General features: G+C 50.5%; 1 protein-coding gene and 2 long non-coding RNA genes across 3 annotated transcripts in view; 2 read left to right on the top strand and 1 right to left on the bottom strand.

Annotated features, from left to right (window-relative positions):
- Nucleotides 1-1,736: 1,736 nt before the first annotated feature.
- Nucleotides 1,737-4,950, top strand: LOC136580800 (uncharacterized). The gene is made up of 2 exons (XR_010787012.1): nt 1,737-2,672; nt 4,476-4,950. It is a non-coding gene; the product is annotated as an uncharacterized lncRNA (long non-coding RNA).
- On the bottom strand, nt 4,909-9,409 carry LOC136580808 (uncharacterized). The gene is made up of 3 exons (XR_010787013.1): nt 9,216-9,409; nt 7,094-7,201; nt 4,909-5,724 (listed from the first exon to the last, which is right to left on the bottom strand). It is a non-coding gene; the product is annotated as an uncharacterized lncRNA (long non-coding RNA).
- A 396-nt stretch (nt 9,410-9,805) lies between these two features.
- Nucleotides 9,806-20,597, top strand: part of VWA8 (von Willebrand factor A domain containing 8) — a 292,087-nt gene continuing 281,295 nt past the window's right edge. Inside the window, exons 1-2 of the mRNA XM_066581651.1 lie at nt 9,806-9,943; nt 12,921-13,076. Coding sequence (XP_066437748.1) covers nt 12,932-13,076 — 145 coding nt within the window. The 5' untranslated portion in view covers nt 9,806-9,943; nt 12,921-12,931. The remainder of the gene's footprint in view (nt 9,944-12,920; nt 13,077-20,597) is intronic.

Genomic DNA, 20,597 nt, shown 5'->3' with positions numbered 1-20,597 from the left:
CGGTCACGTAAAGGTCGCTCACAGTGGGTGAGGCATTGCAAGGGTATGCCCAAAGATAATAAGGGTGAATGAATGGATTTCATATTCAAGTGACTTTAGCGCCCATGGTATAAAACTCCTGCGAGAATATCCCTGGTGTGAATAAGCCCTTACAGATACAGGTGTGGGTGGATATGGAAAGTGCGCTATATAGTAAGGCTCAGACTGCAGGGGAGAGAAATGAATAATCAGACAGCCATCATGCTGAAGCTCTGGGGAGGCATTGGCGCCAGGATGCACAAATCCATCTTGGCACCGAGCCTGTTCCACCCTGTGCTTGTTTTATTCATGTAGACGACTTATTACAAGTCTGCCTCCTCACTAGAGCTATGGCGTGGTTACAGCCGTTACACTGACTAGGAAACGGTCCAAAAGAAAACCGGTCCTTGTTGCCCAGACCATCCAATCAGAGCGCAGCTTTCATTTCTCAAGCCGAGGGGAAAAGATGCAAGCTGCGCTCTGATTGGTCGCTATTGGCAACCCAACCGATGTTTGCTTTAGATCACTTTATAACGCTCACACAGCACAGCGTCAGCCAGGCGCTTTAATAGAGTCATGTGACTCCTGACGTCATGGAGCAGTCGGGTCACATGACACTAGTGAGCTGTCCTCCCCGCATATTACCAAAGGAGGCCTGAGTTCTCCTATGGGGCCGATTCAGCCAATCAGCTGGCTGGAATCGGCACCACGTGACACAGCGGCGTGCCCGCGCATTGCCGTGCACAGGATTGTGCTGCCTGAGTTCTCCTGTGCGGCCGATTCAGCCAACAGCGGCGTGCCCGCGCATTGCCGTGCACAGGATTGTGCTTTGCCCGCGCTTTCACGTGCTCAGTGCCTTGCCATGCACTCGTGTGGACACAGGATTGTGCCTTGCCCGCGGTTTACATGCCACTCGTGTGTGCACAGACAGTTATTGATTTGGCAGGTATTTTTTGTGCTTTTTGGCAGTTTTTTTTTGTGCTTTTTGGCAGTTTTTTTTGTGCTTTTTGGCAGTTTTTTTTTGTGCTTTTTGGCAGGTTTTTTGTGTGCTTTTTGGCAGTTTTTTTTGTGCTTTTTGGCAGTTTTTTTTTGTGCTTTTTGGCAGGTTTTTTTTGTGCTTTTGCCAAAGGTGATTATTTCTTTTGCGCACGTGGATTTGCCAGCGGAAGTTTTACATCTTTTGCGCAAGTGGATTTGCCAGCGGACGTTTTACACAGGACTACTAAAAGCCAAGGTAAGCTGCTGCATCTGCTCATTTAATTGCGCTCTTACTTCCCCTGCGCGCATTGGCGGAGAGGCGGCCAATTCTGCATGCCGCTGCATCCGCGCATGCCGCTGCATTGTCCACGAGCGCGATCCCCAGCATGCCGCTGCATTGTCCACGAGCGCGATCCCCAGCATGCCGCTGCATTGTCGCCGCGATCCCCAGCATGCCGCTGCATTGTCCACGAGCGCGATCCCCAGCATGCCGCTGCATTGTCCACGAGCGCGATCCCCAGCATGCCGCTGCATTGTCGTCGCGATCCCCAGCATGCCGCTGCATTGTCGTCGCGATCCCCAGCATGCCGCTGCATTGTCGCCGCGATCCCCAGCATGCCGCTGCATTGTCGCCGCAATCCCCAGCATGCCGCTGCATTGTCGCCGCGATCCCCAGCATGCCGCTGCATTGTCGCCGCGATCCCCAGCATGCCGCTGCATGCATGGTCGCCGCTGCATTGTCCACGAGCGCGATCCCCAGCATGCCACTGCATTGTCGCCATGCCGCTGCATTGTCCACGAGCGCGATCCCCAGCATGCCGCTGCATTGTCGCCGCGATCCCCAGCATGCCGCTGCAATGTCCACGAGCGCGATCCCCAGCATGCCACTGCATTTTCGCCATGCCGCTGCATTGTCCACGAGCGCGATCCCCAGCATGCCGCTGCATTGTCGCCGCGATCCCCAGCATGCCGCTGCATTGTCCACGAGCGCGATCCCCAGCATGCCGCTGCATTGTCCACGAGCGCGATCCCCAGCATGCCGCTGCATTGTCGCCGCGATCCCCAGCATGCCGCTGCAATGTCCACGAGCGCGATCCCCAGCATGCCACTGCATTTTCGCCATGCCGCTGCATTGTCCACGAGCGCGATCCCCAGCATGCCGCTGCATTGTCCACGAGCGCGATCCCCAGCATGCCGCTGCATTGTCGCCGCGATCCCCAGCATGCCGCTGCATTATCGCCATGCCGCTGCATTGTCCACGAGCGCGATCCCCAGCATGCCGCTGCATTGTCGCCGCGATCCCCAGCATGCCGCTGCATGCATGGTCGCCGCTGCATTGTCCACGAGCACGATCCCCAGCATGCCGCTGCATTGCTATGTGTGGAGACGCGGTTACCAGAGATTTGTGCGCTGTGCGCTGCTACGTGTGGAGACGCGATTACCTGAGATTTGTGCGCTGTGCGCTGCTACGTGTGGAGACAACACCCAAGATTTGTGCGCTACGTGTGGTGAGTACGTCACCTGAGATTTGCGTGACGCCACCTGACGCAACCTGTCTTTTTTTGCAGATTTGTGCGCCTTATTGCAAAATAACGTGTGGAGAGGATCCTGACGTTTGGACGCGTTTCGAGAAGAATTTCGCTTCGCTCGGACACCATCTGACATCACTCAGCGAGGTAAGCTGCTGCATCTGCCAAATTTTTCATTGCTTGCATATGCTCATGTGTACATGCATGCGTGCCTGTATGCGTGCATGCGTGCCTGTATGCGTACATGCCTGTATGCGTACATGCATGCATGCCTTATGCGTACATGCGTGTATGCGTACGTGCGTGCCTGTATGCCTATGTGCGGGCATGCGTGCCGTATGCGTGCGGGCATGCGTGCATGCCTTGTGCGGGCATGCGTGCATGCCTTATGCGTGCGGGCGTGCGTGCATGCCTTATGCGTGCATGCCTTATGCGTGCGGGCATGCATGCCTTATGCGTGCGGGCATGCCTTATGCGTGCGGGCATGCGTGCCTTATGCGTGCGGGCATGCGTGCCTTATGCGTGCGGGCATGCGTGCATGCCTTGTGCATGCGTGCGGGCATGCGTGCATGCCTTGTGCGTGTGTGCGGGCATGCGTGCATGCCTTGTGCGTGCGGGCATGCGTGCATGCCCTTGTGCGTGCGTGCATGCCCTTGTGCGGGCATGCGTGCATGCCTTGTGCGTACGGGCATGCGTGCCTGCATGCATGCCTGTATGCGTGCGTGCATGCATGCCTGTGTGCGTGCGTGCCTTATGCGTGCGGGCATGCGTGCATGCCTTATGCGTGCGGGCATGCGTGCATGCCTTATGCGTGCGGGCATGCGTGCATGCCTTATGCGTGCGGGCGTGCATGCCTTATGCGTGCGGGCATGCATGCCTTATGCGTGCGGGCATGCGTGCATGCCTTATGCGTGCATGCCTTATGCGTGCGGGCGTGCATGCCTTATGCGTGCGGGCATGCATGCCTTGTGCATGCGTGCATGCCTTGTGCATGCGTGCATGCCTTATGCGTGCGTGCGGGCATGCGTGCATGCCTTTTGCGTGCGGGCATGCGTGCATGCCTTATGCGTGCGGGCATGCGTGCATGCCTTATGCGTGCGGGCATGCGTGCATGCCTTATGCGTACGGGCATGCGTGCATGCCTTATGCGTACGGGCATGCGTGCATGCCTTATGCGTACGGGCATGCCTGTGTGCGTGCGTGCATGCCTTATGCGTACGGGCATGCCTGTGTGCGTGCGTGCATGCCTGTGTGCGTGCGTGCATGCCTGCGTGCGTGCATGCCTGTGTGCGTGAGTGCATGCCTTGTGCGTGCCTTATGCGTACATGCATGCCTGTATGCGTGCGTGCATGCCTTATGCGTACATGCGCGCATTATGCGTACACGCATTATGCGTACACGCATGCCTGTGTGTACACGCATGCCTGTATGCGTACACACATGCATGCCTGTATGCGTACATGTATGCCTATGTGCGTGCATGCATGCCTTATGCGTGCATGCCTTATGCGTACACGCACGCGTGCCTGTATGCGTACACGCACGCGTTCCTGTGTGCATGCATGCCTGTATGCGTGCATGTATGTATACATGCACGCATGCATGCCTGTATGCGTGCATGTATGTATACATGCATGTATGCTCACCCACTTACTCAGCCACCCCCTCTCTCACACACAGACACACACACTTGCTGTGTTAAATTCGTCTTATTGGGCGAAAAAGACATAACATTAGATTTGAGCATTTAATTCCTTTTTTTAGCAAACGTACAGGTTCCATCCCAATACTGAACAAACCTTCGGAGAAACATACCAATTGTCCAAATACGATGTCTTTATCTATTAAAGTAGGAGTGAAGAAAAGCAGGGACAGTGCAATAACTATGAAAACCCACGGAATTAAGCCAATTGCAGGCAGGGTTAATTTTTTTTTTCTTCCTCCTTCTAGGTCAGCTGATACGTTTTGGTCAGAATACTGCACTGTGGTAACCGTTTCCGCTGCTCGCAACCACAGAGTTGAATCACCAGAGAGCCAGAAGTTCCCAGATGTTGGCTCAGGAGGACGCTTAAAAGCTGGAAATGGCCCATCACCTGCTATGGAAATCCATCATCAGGATCTGATGGAGCAGTACGATGCAGATTGTCAGGTTGCATGTGATGCTGCTCACTGTCCCTCGTTAGTCGGTTCACAGTTTATACACTAAGCTATTTATCCCCTTAGAGAACAAGCCTGTTTGCGCCTTAGTGACAGACTGAAAACTTGGAACTTTACATGTGTCACTTGACATATCATAAGTCCGTAAAGGTTTTGCATATCCAAGTGACTGTGACATTTTTTTCTTCCCCTTGTTGTACTTCTGTTAGGTAGTAAAAAAGGACTGTTAAAAGTTGTGTATATTTATTAAAATTGCTACTTTGCACAATTTTGAATTTTCATTTTTTCACATTGTCAAATGTCATATATAAAATAAGTGCAAACATTCTGTACAAATCTCTGCGAACATATAGATTTCCATCCGTTCACTTTATTCTGGAAGCACGGTTTAAAACTTTTGTACATTTATTTTTTCCATCTAGGAGACGTACAAATTTAACATTACTTTTCAGAATTTTGAGGAACACTTAGTTTTCCTACACCAATCCAAGTTTGCAAAGGCTGCTACGTGTCATAATTAAGGATGAGCAGGAGTATACTCGCTAAAGCACTACTCGTTCAAGTAATGTGCCTTAGACGAGTATCTCCCTGCTCGTCCATAAAGATTCGGGGACCGCTGCGGCTGACAGGTGAGTCGCAGGGGAGATAGAGAGAGATCTCCCCTCCGTTCCTCCCCGCTCTCCCTCACGGCGGCCCCCGAATCTTTAAGGACGAGCAGGGAGACACTCGTTTAAGGCACATTACTCGAACGAGTAGTACCTTAGCAAGTATACTCGCTCATCCTTAATTATGACACCTAGCAGCCTTTGTGACATAGACAAAAGGCCGCTGTGTTTATGGGTCTTTTCTGTTTAATGCATTGCAGTAAAATATTGCGCAGTTTTTCAGGATCCTCCGTCATAATTATTTTTTTTTAAAAGCGTATTAAAAACAAGGGAGTCACTGGGAAAAAACAGTGCATTAAAAGAAGGGTTTAAAGATTGCTGAACGACGAGGGTCTCTTCACTGTCTGGCAGCCTTCCCGTTCTCAAAGACGTCAGATCTGCAGGAAATGACGAGAAATCAGCAGGTTAACAGTCACATCCCACCAGTATTACTGATTCCTAGATCCGCTCAACCCACTTACAATGACCACTACTCCCCCAACCAGGTCAGAAGAATTATGCGTGCATCTATGCATGCATGTGTGCATCTATGCATGCATGTGTGCATCTATGCATGCATGTGTGCATCTACGCATGCATGTGTGCATCTACGCATGCATGTGTGCATCTATGCATGTGTGCATCTACGCATGCATGTGTGCATCTATGCATGCATGTGTGCATCTGCATGCATGTACACGCATGCGTGCATCTATACATAAATGCATGCGTCCGCATACAGGCACGCGTGCATGTCCGCATACAGGCACGCGTGCATGTCCGCATACAGGCACGCGTGCATGTCCGCATACAGGCACGCGTGCATGTCCGCATACAGGCACGCGTGCATGTCCGCATACAGGCACGCGTGCATGTCCGCATACAGGCACGCGTGCATGTCCGCATACAGGCACGCGTGCATGTCCGCATACAGGCACGCGTGCATGTCCGCATACAGGCACGCGTGCATGTCCGCATACAGGCACGCGTGCATGTCCGCATACAGGCACGCGTGCATGTCCGCATACAGGCACGCGTGCATGTCCGCATACAGGCACGCGTGCATGTCCGCATACAGGCACGCGTGCATGTCCGCATACAGGCACGCGTGCACACAAGGCATGCGTGTACGCATAATGCGCGCATGTACGCATAATGCATGCACGCACGCATACAGGCATGCATGTACGCATAAGGCACGCACGCATAAGGCATGCACTCACGCATAAGGCACGCACGCACACATGCATGCACGCATAAGGCATGCACGCACGCATACAGGCATGCATGCCCGTACGCACAAGGCAGGCACGCATGCCCGTACGCACAAGGCATGCACGCATGCCCGTACGCACAAGGGCATGCACGCATGCCCGCACGCACAAGGGCATGCACGCATGCCCGCACGCACAAGGGCATGCACGCATGCCCGCACGCACAAGGGCATGCACGCATGCCCGCACGCACAAGGGCATGCACGCATGCCCGCACGCACAAGGCATGCACGCATGCCCGCACGCATAAGGCATGCCCGCACGCATAAGGCATGCATGCCCGCACGCATAAGGCATGCACGCATGCCCGCACGCATACGGCACGCATGCCCGCACGCATACGGCACGCATGCCCGCATACAGGCACGCACGTACGCATACGCATAAGGCATGCATGCATGTACGCATACAGGCATGTACGCATACAGGCACGCATGCATGTACACATGAGCATATGCAAGCAATGAAAAATTTGGCAGATGCAGCAGCTTACCTCGCTGAGTGATGTCAGATGGTGTCCGAGCGAAGCGAAATTCTTCTCGAAACGCGTCCAAACGTCAGGATCCTCTCCACACGTTATTTTGCAATAAGGCGCACAAATCTGCAAAAAAAGACAGGTTGCGTCAGGTGGCGTCACGCAAATCTCAGGTGACGTACTCACCACACGTAGCGCACAAATCTTGGGTGTTGTCTCCACACGTAGCAGCGCACAGCGCACAAATCTCAGGTAATCGCGTCTCCACACGTAGCAGCGCACAGCGCACAAATCTCTGGTAACCGCGTCTCCACACATAGCAATGCAGCGGCATGCTGGGGATCGTGCTCGTGGACAATGCAGCGGCGACCATGCATGCAGCGGCATGCTGGGGATCGCGGCGACAATGCAGCGGCATGCTGGGGATCGCGCTCGTGGACAATGCAGCGGCGACCATGCATGCAGCGGCATGCTGGGGATCGCGCTCGTGGACAATGCAGCGGCATGCTGGGGATCGCGCTCGTGGACAATGCAGCGGCATGCTGGGGATCGCGCTCGTGGACAATGCAGCGGCATGCTGGGGATCGCGCTCGTGGACAATGCAGCGGCATGGCGAAAATGCAGTGGCATGCTGGGGATCGCGCTTGTGGACAATGCAGCGGCATGCTGGGGATCGCGGCGACAATGCAGCGGCATGCTGGGGATCGCGCTCGTGGACAATGCAGCGGCGACCATGCATGCAGCGGCATGCTGGGGATCGCGGCGACAATGCAGCGGCATGCTGGGGATCGCGCTCGTGGACAATGCAGCGGCGACCATGCATGCAGCGGCATGCTGGGGATCGCGGCGACAATGCAGCGGCATGCTGGGGATCGCGCTCGTGGACAATGCAGCGGCGACCATGCATGCAGCGGCATGCTGGGGATCGCGCTCGTGGACAATGCAGCGGCATGCTGGGGATCGCGCTCGTGGACAATGCAGCGGCATGCTGGGGATCGCGCTCGTGGACAATGCAGCGGCATGCTGGGGATCGCGCTCGTGGACAATGCAGCGGCATGGCGAAAATGCAGTGGCATGCTGGGGATCGCGCTTGTGGACAATGCAGCGGCATGCTGGGGATCGCGGCGACAATGCAGCGGCATGCTGGGGATCGCGCTCGTGGACAATGCAGCGGCGACCATGCATGCAGCGGCATGCTGGGGATCGCGGCGACAATGCAGCGGCATGCTGGGGATCGCGCTCGTGGACAATGCAGCGGCATGGCGACAATGCAGTGGCATGCTGGGGATCGCGCTCGTGGACAATGCAGCGGCATGGCGACAATGCAGCGGCATGCTGGGGATCGCGCTCGTGGACAATGCAGCGGCGACCATGCATGCAGCGGCATGCTGGGGATCGCGGCGACAATGCAGCGGCATGCTGGGGATTGCGGCGACAATGCAGCGGCATGCTGGGGATTGCGGCGACAATGCAGCGGCATGCTGGGGATTGCGGCGACAATGCAGCGGCATGCTGGGGATCGCGGCGACAATGCAGCGGCATGCTGGGGATCGCGGCGACAATGCAGCGGCATGCTGGGGATCGCGCTCGTGGACAATGCAGCGGCATGGCGATAATGCAGCGGCATGCTGGGGATCGCGGCGACAATGCAGCGGCATGCTGGGGATCGCGCTCGTGGACAATGCAGCGGCATGGCGATAATGCAGCGGCATGCTGGGGATCGCGGCGACAATGCAGCGGCATGCTGGGGATCGCGCTCGTGGACAATGCAGCGGCATGCTGGGGAGCGGCATGCTGGGGATCGCGCTCGTGGACAATGCAGCGGCATGCTGGGGATCGCGCTCGTGGACAATGCAGTGGCATGCTGGGGATCGCGCTCGTGGACAATGCAGCGGCATGCTGGGGATCGCGGCGACAATGCAGCGGCATGCTGGGGATCGCGCTCGTGGACAATGCAGCGGCATGCGCGGATGCAGCGGCATGCAGATCGCGGCGACAATGCAGCGGCATGCTGGGGATCGCGCTCGTGGACAATGCAGCGGCATGCGCGGATGCAGCGGCATGCAGAATTGGCCGCCTCTCCGCCAATGCGCGCAGGGGAAGTAAGAGCGCAATTAAATGAGCAGATGCAGCAGCTTACCTTGGCTTTTAGTAGTCCTGTGTAAAACGTCCGCTGGCAAATCCACTTGCGCAAAAGATGTAAAACTTCCGCTGGCAAATCCACGTGCGCAAAAGAAATAATCACCTTTGGCAAAAGCACAAAAAAAACCTGCCAAAAAGCACAAAAAAAAACTGCCAAAAAGCACAAAAAAAAAACTGCCAAAAAGCACAAAAAAAAACCTGCCAAAAAGCACAAAAAAAAACTGCCAAAAAGCACAAAAAAAAACTGCCAAAAAGCACAAAAAATACCTGCCAAATCAATAACTGTCTGTGCACACACGAGTGGCATGTAAACCGCGGGCAAGGCACAATCCTGTGTCCACACGAGTGCATGGCAAGGCACTGAGCACGTGAAAGCGCGGGCAAAGCACAATCCTGTGCACGGCAATGCGCGGGCACGCCGCTGTTGGCTGAATCGGCCGCACAGGAGAACTCAGGCAGCACAATCCTGTGCACGGCAATGCGCGGGCACGCCGCTGTGTCACGTGGTGCCGATTCCAGCCAGCTGATTGGCTGAATCGGCCCCATAGGAGAACTCAGGCCTCCTTTGGTAATATGCGTCCTCCCCATGTGGAGTGCTCAGTACTGCTGCACATGACGGGGGAAGGGTTTCCGGACGGACTTTGTGCTCCTGTTTTTTCCTTCCCCCGCAGCTCATGAGCCGGTGACACAAGACCGTGGGTCGTAGAGGACGCGGAGATTGACAGAGTGAGGAGCGGTGGGGATATGCCGTGTACCGGGGTGCCGCACATGTGACTGCCACCCTGCTGGCTGTGCCGGTGTACAGAGGGTATTACTGAGCCCGGGCTAGTAGCCTCACAGCCTGACAAGTCACAATAAAGGCTAGAGGCTCATGTAACCATCCAGCACTGAACGGAGCAGCGGGGTGGAGTTTGTCATGTGGTCAGACAGATGTGATGTGGCTGTTCTCGCCCTCCATCATCATGTGGTGGCTGTGCGCTCCCTGTAATAGCTATAGTGCGCCATTGTGCTGCTGGTAAACCGCGTGTGAGCAAATAAACAGCATTATAATATGGCCTCTGGAAAGTTAAGCAACCTTGTAACATCTGCATCTGAATTGCCAGCATGTATAATGTGACTGTCTGCTGTCAGTGAACGGAAACCCTTCTGCTGACAGTCAGCCCGAGGGCGGTCTGGGGCTGTCCATACCTGCAGCGTGATGTCACCTGCGGAAACTAACAGGCTGAATGCACACGGCTGGGTCGGACCCCGCAGCAGAATCCCGTCCGGTGACCCCCGCATACCGGTCCGGATAATTTCCAGTCTGTGCTGCGGATGGGCCAGCTGGCGCACGTGCGCTGTACAGATGACACCGTGCCGTCTCTAGGCGATGACGCAGATTCCGTTGCCCAACTGCAGTGACAGCTGCGGATGAACTGCGGATCAAATGGCTTCCATTGATTCCAGTGGAAGCTGTCTGTGGAATCCATGGCAAAATAGAACATGCTGCTGAAAAACGCAAATAATGTCCGCTCGTAGACAGGGAAAAGCGATTTTTCTATAGCGTGTCAATCTGCAGTATTTGCTGCGGCACACGGAGGTGGACGCCCGCTACAGATTCCACAATGTAAATACACCCGTGTGCATTGGTCCTTATGGTGCTGTCAGACTAGGTGACGGAACCCGGGGAGGTATTTACATTATTTTTTTATCCTCTCCCACTTCCTGGTTGCCGTGGTGCCCGCCACTGAATTCTGCGCAGTGCTTGAAAATCTGACTCTTCGTACAAGCCTATGGGACAGCATGCGCACCGCAATATGAAAAGTTACATTTTCATGCCCCACAGGAACTCGGCAGCTGATATGTATAAATGATTCCATCGCCCGGCCGCTCCCTGTCACCTGGTCTAACAGCATAAGTCAGTTTATGGTGCTTCAGGCAGGTGACTGGTTCCCTTTAAAGTGAACTTTTGGAACAAAGCTGTGTCCCGGAGCAGAAGGGTGCATTACCTGTAGTTGTTTTCTGCTCCCCATCCCATCCACTGGTTTTTGACCCCGATTTGGCTGTCCAAGAGGGCTGCAGTAATTTTCTAACTACCTAATGTCCTCTGTGATTGGCCAATGTTGATCACATAATGAGTAGATCTGGCCAATCAGAGAGCAGGTATAATGCATTGGAGCTGTAACACTACCAATGCGCTGTTGGTATTAGGTGGGCTGAAGATTGTCGGCCATCTTGGATGAAAACAGGACCCAGAACAGATGGATTGGAGGGAGAGCAGAGAATAACTGCAGGTAATATCCCCGCTCCCTTGTGCTGAAACCGGAGGGGTGCTTTAAAGTAAGCCTATGTTCACATTTGTGATATTCTTTCCATTCTTCTGCTCTGCATAGGAATTGAATAAAGACATTAACGGAAGGGCCAGACTTGGCACCTAAGATTATAGGAAATTTTTTTTGAAAGGCAGGGCAAATGGTATCCCCCGATACCCTGCTGCGCTGCTTTCGCTGCCCCATCCATGTCCCCACCTGCAGACGTCTGCCAGAAGTTGGGTGACTGCTGCAGTCATTAGGAGGCAGCGGTGTCACCATCTGAACTCCTGGCATCAGCGCCCACATCCTGATGCCAGAAGTTCTCTGTGCCCTCTGATGGACAGCAGCAGTCAACCTGACTTTTGGCAGCCATCCACAGACGGGGGCTAGTGGGAGGGGCTCTGAAATGGCTATCGGAGGCCGAGGGCAGACAAGTCTACGGTTTATTATATAACCCACATGCTGATTAAGTTGTTTTTTATCACACAACCCCTTTAACTGACATAAATGGTGCCCTTCTCACCATAATACGATCAATTGGGTTTACCATGTCGTCTGGCATTTTACTGGGCAAAATTGCACAGCCCGCTCTGCTATCTCACATGGGACTTTATGCTGGATCTGCATTGAAGCTTCCAGATGGCTCCTCCGATGCAGATGTGAACAGAGGCTAATCAGCCTGGACCAACCTCCATGAAGAAGCCATGGGACAAATCTGTAATGCCCTTGTTCCTACCTGCTCTGATGGAAGCGCTGCAGGATTTCAGGCTGTGAATGGAAATGGTGTCAAAAAACTTCAGAAAATAATAATCTTTATATAGGGCCAGCATATTCTGCAGCGCTTTACAAATAAAGGGTACATATAGAAAAAAGTCAGACATTATATACAATATAAAACTAATAACTGACATGAACAGTAGGGGTGAGGGCCCAGCCCGCAGTCTATGAAAATCAGGAACTAGTGTTTTTTTTTTCCTAGTGTAATTGTATTGGAAAACTGGTATAAGTGGAGTAGTAAGGCTGTGTTCCCTGCGGCGATAATCCGGCTGCGGGGAACGCAGTGCAAGCTTTCTATAGCGTTGTTATGGAAAGCGCAGCCCCCCCCCCCTATCCATGAGCGGAGAACCATAGCGATTCTCCGCTCGCGGCCGGTAAATCGTCAGGTAGGCTCATTGTGGCGATCCATCTGCTGGCTCCTTCTCCCGGGTGGCTACTCTCCGCCGCGGGATATCGCAACGCCCGTGGACAGGCAGCCTTAATCTGCTCTAAGATATACTACAAAGTTGCCTAATTTGCCATTGCGTAAGATGACAGTTATCAGAGTGCACATGATTACTCCTTTATATGACTGCTGTATTACATTATTGGTACTGTTTATTGATACTACTATTGTTACTTTTTGTTGTACCCAGCTCTATGCCCCATGCAGTCCTTACTTCGCTTGCCAGCTACTGGGACTCTCCCGGCAGCTTCACTTCGAAGGGTCAGATGTCTGTTCAATCAGTTGGTGAACTATCGGGGTATTACCCCTCAGCCGGTCTTACTCAGGAGCCACACCACTTCTACAGGTACAGTACAAAACATCAGCATGCTTACTGGAGACTAAACGCCGACGACTTCTGCAGCTCTGTAAGGAACAGCGAGCATTATTTTGTCATGTATTTGCAGATAATATTTGTTTCTGAGATAGCGCTGTACATACAGAACTATGTAGACCAGGCATACATCTACAGGGGAATATATACTGTGGAAACAAGTCCTAGCCACAGTCCCTGATACTAGCGGGACCCGAGTTCAACAATGAGTTTAATAAAAATTTAGTGATTCTGCATGCATAAATAAAAAAATCACAATTACTCCCTTAAAGGGGTGTTCCAATCTGCATCAAACATGGCCACAATGGCAACAGCGCTAGAAATTAGGTGGTCAGGAGAATGGAAACGAGTCAAGTGCAGCTGGGCTACTTTGTTTCTGTAACTCCCATAGAAATCAATGGGAATTATGGAAATGGTGTAGCACAGCATACTGCACTGTTTCTGCAGCTCCCGAGTTAAGAAGATGGATTAGCTCACTCTGCTGCACTCTTTGCTTAACTCCCATTGACTTTTATGGGAGTCACAGAAACCGTATAGGTACGCCTGCTTGCCTCTTTTCGTCTTCATGGCAATGGCATACAGCTAAGCTGGGGGTGGTGGACTTCCCACCTCTGGTACCCACACCTATTGTACTTTATGGCATATCCATGGGATATGTCATAAAAATACCAGGCGGAAATATCCCTTTAAGGCCGCTTTCACTTGTTTTTTTTGTTTTTTTTGCAGTGTTTTTTGAAACTTATAAAAAATAATGCCATAAAATGTATGCCTTTTTTAACAAGTGACAGGCAGAAAGATAATTTATTAAAAGAGGTTACTACCAGAGATCACGGACAGTCCAATCTGTTGTGGTCTCCTTACACAGGCAGATAATCAAACTACTAACAACCACTTGTCTGTGAGTATGTATGTATGTATGTGTGTGTGTGATTCTTATGCGCCACCCCTAATGATGTCATCACTCCACCCTATGGTGATGTCATTGAAGGTCCTACAACATATATAAAACACAGAGTCTCACTGACAGAAGAACAACACAGTTAGGGCTCTTGAAAAGGGGAGGACAAAAATAACAAAATGAGTATACAACTAAACCGGTAATATGTCAGACACAACTCAGCAGTCCTGGCAGAACACACTGACCTACCACCACCACAGAGATCCGGTGGGCTGAAGGTGCTGTGGTGATGTCACTGCAGTGGGAGGAGCTGAGCTGTGTTTGTCTTGTGTGGTAATCAAGCTACTGTGTGTGTGTGATGCACCACCAGAAACACTGGTACTATAATTTCCTACAACTCAGCAGTTTTGACCGAACACACTGACCTACCTTCACCACAGAGATCCGGTGGGCTGAAGGATCTGTGGGGATGTCACTGCTGTGGGAGGAGCCAAGCTGTGTTTGTCTTTTGTGGTAATTAAGCTGCTGTGTGTGATGTGCCACCAGAAACACTGCCACTATAATGTCCTAATAATTACTAGTGTCTGTGCTAAGGACCACTGACTGACAGTGAGCATCTTGGTTAGCGCACTTTACCTGCTTGTACACAGGCAGCTTTTCTGCTCTTTGGGGACCACCGATTGTGTTCGTCCCCATACAGCTGTCACTGACTGGCTGCACATCTTCCCGTTTACCCGAGGAGGCGTGCAGCTGTGCCGCCAACATTTTTATGCTTGCCTGAAAGCCAGCCAGTCACTTAACAAGCGTCGGCTAATTGTAGGTCCCTTTACATGGCCTGAATGTGAGAGAAACAAGAGTTAAGAGGAGCATTCGGGCCCGATAACTGGCCTATGTAGGAGGACAGATATACAGGAATGAACTTGGATAAAAAGATAGCAATCCACAAATATCCAGACAGTGGCAAAATCAACATATTCTGCAGCGTTTTACGATTTAGAGGGTAGATGTATAAACAGATCAGACATTACATACTGTATAAAAATAAGAAGCAGTTTGAACAATGAGTGAGACCTAGAAGGTGGACCCGGGTTAGGAGAGGTGACCCCTGCAGCTAGTAGCAGAGGAATGAGGAGAGTAAGCAGATGATTGAGTGTCTTATGAGAGTGATTTCTATGTTTCACAGTACAATCAGATGGTTTAAGGTCATTTACAAAAAAACAAAACAAAAGGGAATAATGCATGTGAGCTGTGCATTGGTGAAGGGTTGTTCTGGACGAAATGCACTGAAGGCTTAGATCGGTGGTAAGCTTTGCATCAAGGTACTAAGATGAAGACAGAAGCTATGGTAAAGGTGTTTAAATTAGGTCTGAGTAGGTTATATAGCATACCTGTCTATTGTGTAACTGCCAGGATATGTTGACAGAAATGACAAGTGCCGCCTATTGTAAGCACAGCATTATTGTGGTGTCCAGTGCTGTGATGGTGAGAAGTAGAAGCGTCACTTGAACTCTGGAAGACATGGTAGTCCATCACAAATAAGAGACCAGAGAAGTAAACCTTTAACAGAGGACCAACCTGCTGAGCAGATACAATACGAAAATAGACAGTGAAGTCTTTATCTGACTCTATGTACTGGAATGAGAAGTGTCCAGACAACTTCTTTCTTACGATCAAATATACATACTTATTGAAGGTAGGAATGTTTGTATGAAATAAAGCTTTAAGTCCATTGTGATATAATCTGCAGTATTGCCCATATTTGGCATTTCTCATTGCCATTCATAAGTGCAGCGATAATGCTGTTCGGATCAGAAGATGCCACCTGGGCACAATTTTGATCAGTGTAGGTTTATACTGGGGAGGAGAATTAGGCCACTCTCACACAGGTCGTTTTTTACAGCTTTTAGTGCAGCTTTTCAGGGTATAGACATTAGGTCACCAGCGGTGTTGTTGGTCCGGGTTTTACATTTAGGTATGAACTATCAAAGGTTGATCCAGGGATTATTCTGATCACCATTATGGAGTCGGGCAGCAATTTTTCCCCCATATGGGCTAACTGGCTTCTGTCTTTTGGGTTTTTTGCCTTCCTCTGGATCAACGAGGGGGTTGAAACAGGCTAAACTAGATGGACATTGTCTTCATTCAGCCTAACATACTATGTTACTGTGCGTTCAAAAACGCAGCTCGGAATAGCAGGAGGATGCCATAATTTCGAACGTGGCGTTTTGTGAACACGTGTGAGAGTGGCCTTAGATATACTGAAATGGGAATGATACGCAGTAAACGCCATACAGAATACGGTCCTCGGACTTGATGAGGCGATAAAGGACCGGGACGTGAGTGATTGCATGTGTTCAGATTGATATTCCATCTCCAAAGTTCCCAGAAAAATGGTCAGCTCAAAGTTGATTTGTAACGTTCTATATTCAGGTGCTAGTCTTTGTAACTTTGCTTCTAATAAACGTGAAAACCAAGCTTAGTGTAATTGTCCTGTCAGTGGGGTCTTGTCTCCAGCACATTTCGGTGTATGATGATGTATATGGAGGAGCTGCTGTCTCTCTTATTACCCAATATAAAAATATGAGACCCCACTTGGGGTAATAAAAGACAAATTATCTTATCAATATAGAGCCTCTCTGTAACTGTTGTGACTATGTGATGGATCTGTCTGTGCTGCTGGTGAGCCACAAAAAATAGGGTCATCTCTTATTACCACTCTTCCCTATTTTCTTTTTTTTTTTTGTGCATAACGCTTTTACTGTGTAAAAGTATTAATTTATTTAGATTCTACTATCTAAATTTGATGGCAGCTTAGGCCGGCTGCACACGAACGGGTCGGATTCTGGATGCGGGATCCGGCCCTGTGCCCGGCTGGTGGCCCCCATGTATATGTCGTCTTATCTGTGCTGTGTATGGTCTACATGTCTCGCCGTCACACATGCTCAGTACAGATTTTCCCACGCCGTTGCTAGGCGATGGCGCAGAATCCGTGACCTGTCTGCAGTATTAATTGGTTGGACGTCTTCCATTGACTTCAATGGAAGCCATCCGTGCGGACACCACACTAAAACAGAGCATGCTGTGATTTTTTTCCTTTGCGAGCGGAAAATCACAATTGATTTCCACTCCTGTGCAGGAAAAAGCTATTTTCCATTGCATGCACTTCAAGGTATTTGCTACGGAACCCGGAGGCAGACGCCACACAGTATTCCACAATGCAAATATGCCAGTGTGCAGGCGGCCCTAATCAGATTGACCTATAAGTTTAACATGTTTATTACATCGCACAATGAATGACATACAGAAATAAAAAGTTCGACTTGATTTTATTGCACAAAAGTAGTAAATATGTTTGACTTGTTTGTGTTAGAACACTGGAGAACAAAAAAAAAAAAATGTTGTGGTGCCTGGAATTTTAGACCTTATTCTGGGTATTTCTGTGCCGCTTATTCTGAAAATACCGTCCTTTTTTTCCCTAGGAGCTTTAGTTTTTGGGATATTCCTGATGTCATTATCTATTTTTGCCATATTTACGTTATTTTCCCACCCGCATTTGCTTACTATTAGTACAGTGATGAGAAATGGAATGTGTTTCGGCTACAAATGTAGGAACTATAAGACCACAAACTCCGGTGAACTTGTGGAGAATACGCTCACTTTTGTTTGTGAAAATTTGGGTGTAACATGAGCATCAGTTTGCTGCAGACATTTTGAATGGATTTCCAGATTGTCTTGATGAACAGGGTGAAAGATTTATTCAGGAAATGAGGACCGTGGAAGAACAGGACTGCGGACAATGGGATACGCACAGGGGCGTAACTATAAGGGATGCAGAGGACGCGATTGCACCCGGGCCCAGGAGCCATAGGCCTAATTCCCACGAACAGATTTCTGCTGCGTTTCACGCAGCAGAAATCCCTGGCGTTATCCCGCAGCTATTGGGCTCTATTAAGCCTAATAGCTTTTTGCCTTGCAATGTTCACGCTGCGGAATTCTACAGCGGAATTCCGCAATCTGAAAGAAATCGAGGCGTGCTCTAATTGCCTTGGAAAAACACACGCCTGGCTTCCATTGCAGTCAATGGAAGCCGTCCGTGACGCGATACTTCTGCTGTGAGCACAGCGGAAGTATCGCGTGATTACGCATCATCACCCACCGCCGGCGCGTCATGCGCTGCACTGCGCATGCGTGCCAGTTTGCTGGGCGGGACTCGCTGGGCAGATCTGGAGAGTATGGGGGCTTTGTCGGGCGCTGTGTCGGACTCCGCTGCGATATTCCGCCACGGCTGTGGGCAGTAGGCCTTAGGAGGCTCATAAGGCCTCTTGGCTTTCTGGGGCATTTAACTGAAAAATAAACTTAAAAAATACAGAATTTTTGTTTTCAAACCATCTTGGATAAGGATTAAGGGCTCCTGCACACTTGCATTTTTCTTGCACATTTTTTACACACGATATCGCTGCGTTTTTAATGCGATTGTCAATGGGACTTTGTAATGTTAAAAATGCATCGCAGGTTTGTGCTTTGCAATTTTTGTGCGATGTGTTTTTAACATTAGAAAGTCCATCTTCTCAGTTGGCTATATCTGCCACCATACTACAAAAGCAAAATCATCTGAAATTTTGGACTGGACATATAAAGGGAAAAATACAGGGAACAGAGCAGTCCATGACAGAAGGAAACACGTTATGTATTCAGGACAAGAGGCTCGTCAAAAGAAACAACGGACACAAACAGTGGTAACAGAAGTCCATCTAGGCCCACCAATACAAGTATCCATAAAAACAGGAACAGAAAGAGAATTAATAGAAGTAATAGAGGAAGTGTTAATTAAGGAAATAAGAGGGCTCAAAGAAGGAACAATAATACCCAGGCACAAAATGGGGAGGGTAGCATATTAGAGAGTTCTAGGATTGGTACGTTGAGTTTAACTTACAAGAAAACAAATATAGTTAATTAATAAGCCCGCCTGCAGACGAGCGGGTCGGATCCGGCAGCGAGAATTCTCGCTGCGGGACCCGACCCGAGAGCCTGCAGGGACGAGCGCGTACTCACCCGCACCTGGCGGCCCCGGCTCTTTCATGTGCCGGCTGCCGCGCAGCCGGCGTATGCGCAGACCGGAGCCGGCGGCCGGGTGAGTGCGAGCCCCGCACAAAAATAGGACATGCCGCGGTTTGTTTGCCGCGCGAGATTTCGCGCGGCCGTCTGCATAGGAGTGTGTATTGTAATGCACTCCTATGCAAACTTTCAGTGGCGGAAATCCCGGGGGAAATACCGCTGCGGGATTTCCGCCCGTGTGCAGGCGGCCTAAGGGATTGAAGTTTCAAATAAATCCTTAGGTAAATTTCAAATATATGTAGGCATAAAAAAATATATCTGTACATTTTGTTGAAAAAAAAAAAAAATATATATTAAGCTGTCTTCTAAAAAAAAAATGAGATTGGATGGGAGACGTTGGCATTCTGGAATGCAGTGAAGAAAGACCTACATAAACTATGCCCCAAAAAATATAATGATAATTTTGGTTTGCAGGAGAAGGGGGCTTTGAAAGGTACTGCAGGATAATTATGTTACAATACGCCCAGCAGACAAAGGAAGGGGGGGGGGGGGGGTAGTTATATTGGACACTGATAAACGTGAACATAAATGTTTGAGACAGTTGTCGGATGCTGAGATATTTGAAATTAATGGATGATCCTACAGTTCTGTACAAGTAGGAGCTAGAGGGTCTCTACAAGGAAGCCTTTGGGTCTATTAAAAGACCAAGAATATAATTTCATAATTAGGATACCGGAGAGGCTTCCTATATTCTGTTGTATTCCCCAAATTCATAAAGATCTCACTAATGGGGATTGGTTCCTTGACATCCAAATTATCTCAATATCTGGACAAGTTTCTCCAGCCCTTTTCGTAGAAAAAAAAGGATCCTATCATATTTACAGGATAGTACAGCAGTAATTAGAATAATGGCGACACCAACATGTTAGAAACATTGGCTGCTTGTAACATTAAGGCCCCCTGTCCACGGGCGCTGCGGTATCCGCCGCCCGGGAGCAGGAGCCGCCACCGAATCTCCGCCGGTTAGCCCTATCTGATAGATAGGCTGACCGCGGAGAATCGGGGCATGCTGCAAATTGCCTGCCACGAGCGGAGAATCGCAATGACTCTCCACTCATGGACAGTGTGCCGGCGCTTTTCAAGCTTCAGAGGGCGTTATTCACCGGCGGTGCACGTGGGATGCTCTGTAGATCACACAGGTCCTAGGGGAGAGACGCCCAGCTCGGAACTCGCTCGGACGTGGGAAATCTGTGAAGGCGTGTGTGTGTGTGGGAGCCAATCGGCAGCTGTGGGCGTGACCTGTGCATTAACCGTAGCTAAGCCCGCCAAACCTATGTCTTCTGGTGGAGACATACTACAGTAGTACCTACTAGAGCTCCAAATTTAGGGTTAGTAATTGCAACAACAGTGAGAAAAACTGAGTTGTTTTTTTTTTTTAAGATGTGGGACATATGTAAATAGTAAGGCTGCCTGTCCATGGGCGTTGCTATGGAAAGCGCAGCCCCCCTGTCCACAAGTGAAGAATCATAGCGATTCTCCGC

Source organism: Eleutherodactylus coqui, chromosome 1 (genome assembly GCF_035609145.1).
Source record: "Eleutherodactylus coqui strain aEleCoq1 chromosome 1, aEleCoq1.hap1, whole genome shotgun sequence".
NCBI classification, from domain to species: Eukaryota; Metazoa; Chordata; class Amphibia; order Anura; family Eleutherodactylidae; genus Eleutherodactylus; species Eleutherodactylus coqui.
Note: the sequence above shows the minus strand (reverse complement) of the source record. Positions and strands in the feature narration are given on the sequence as shown.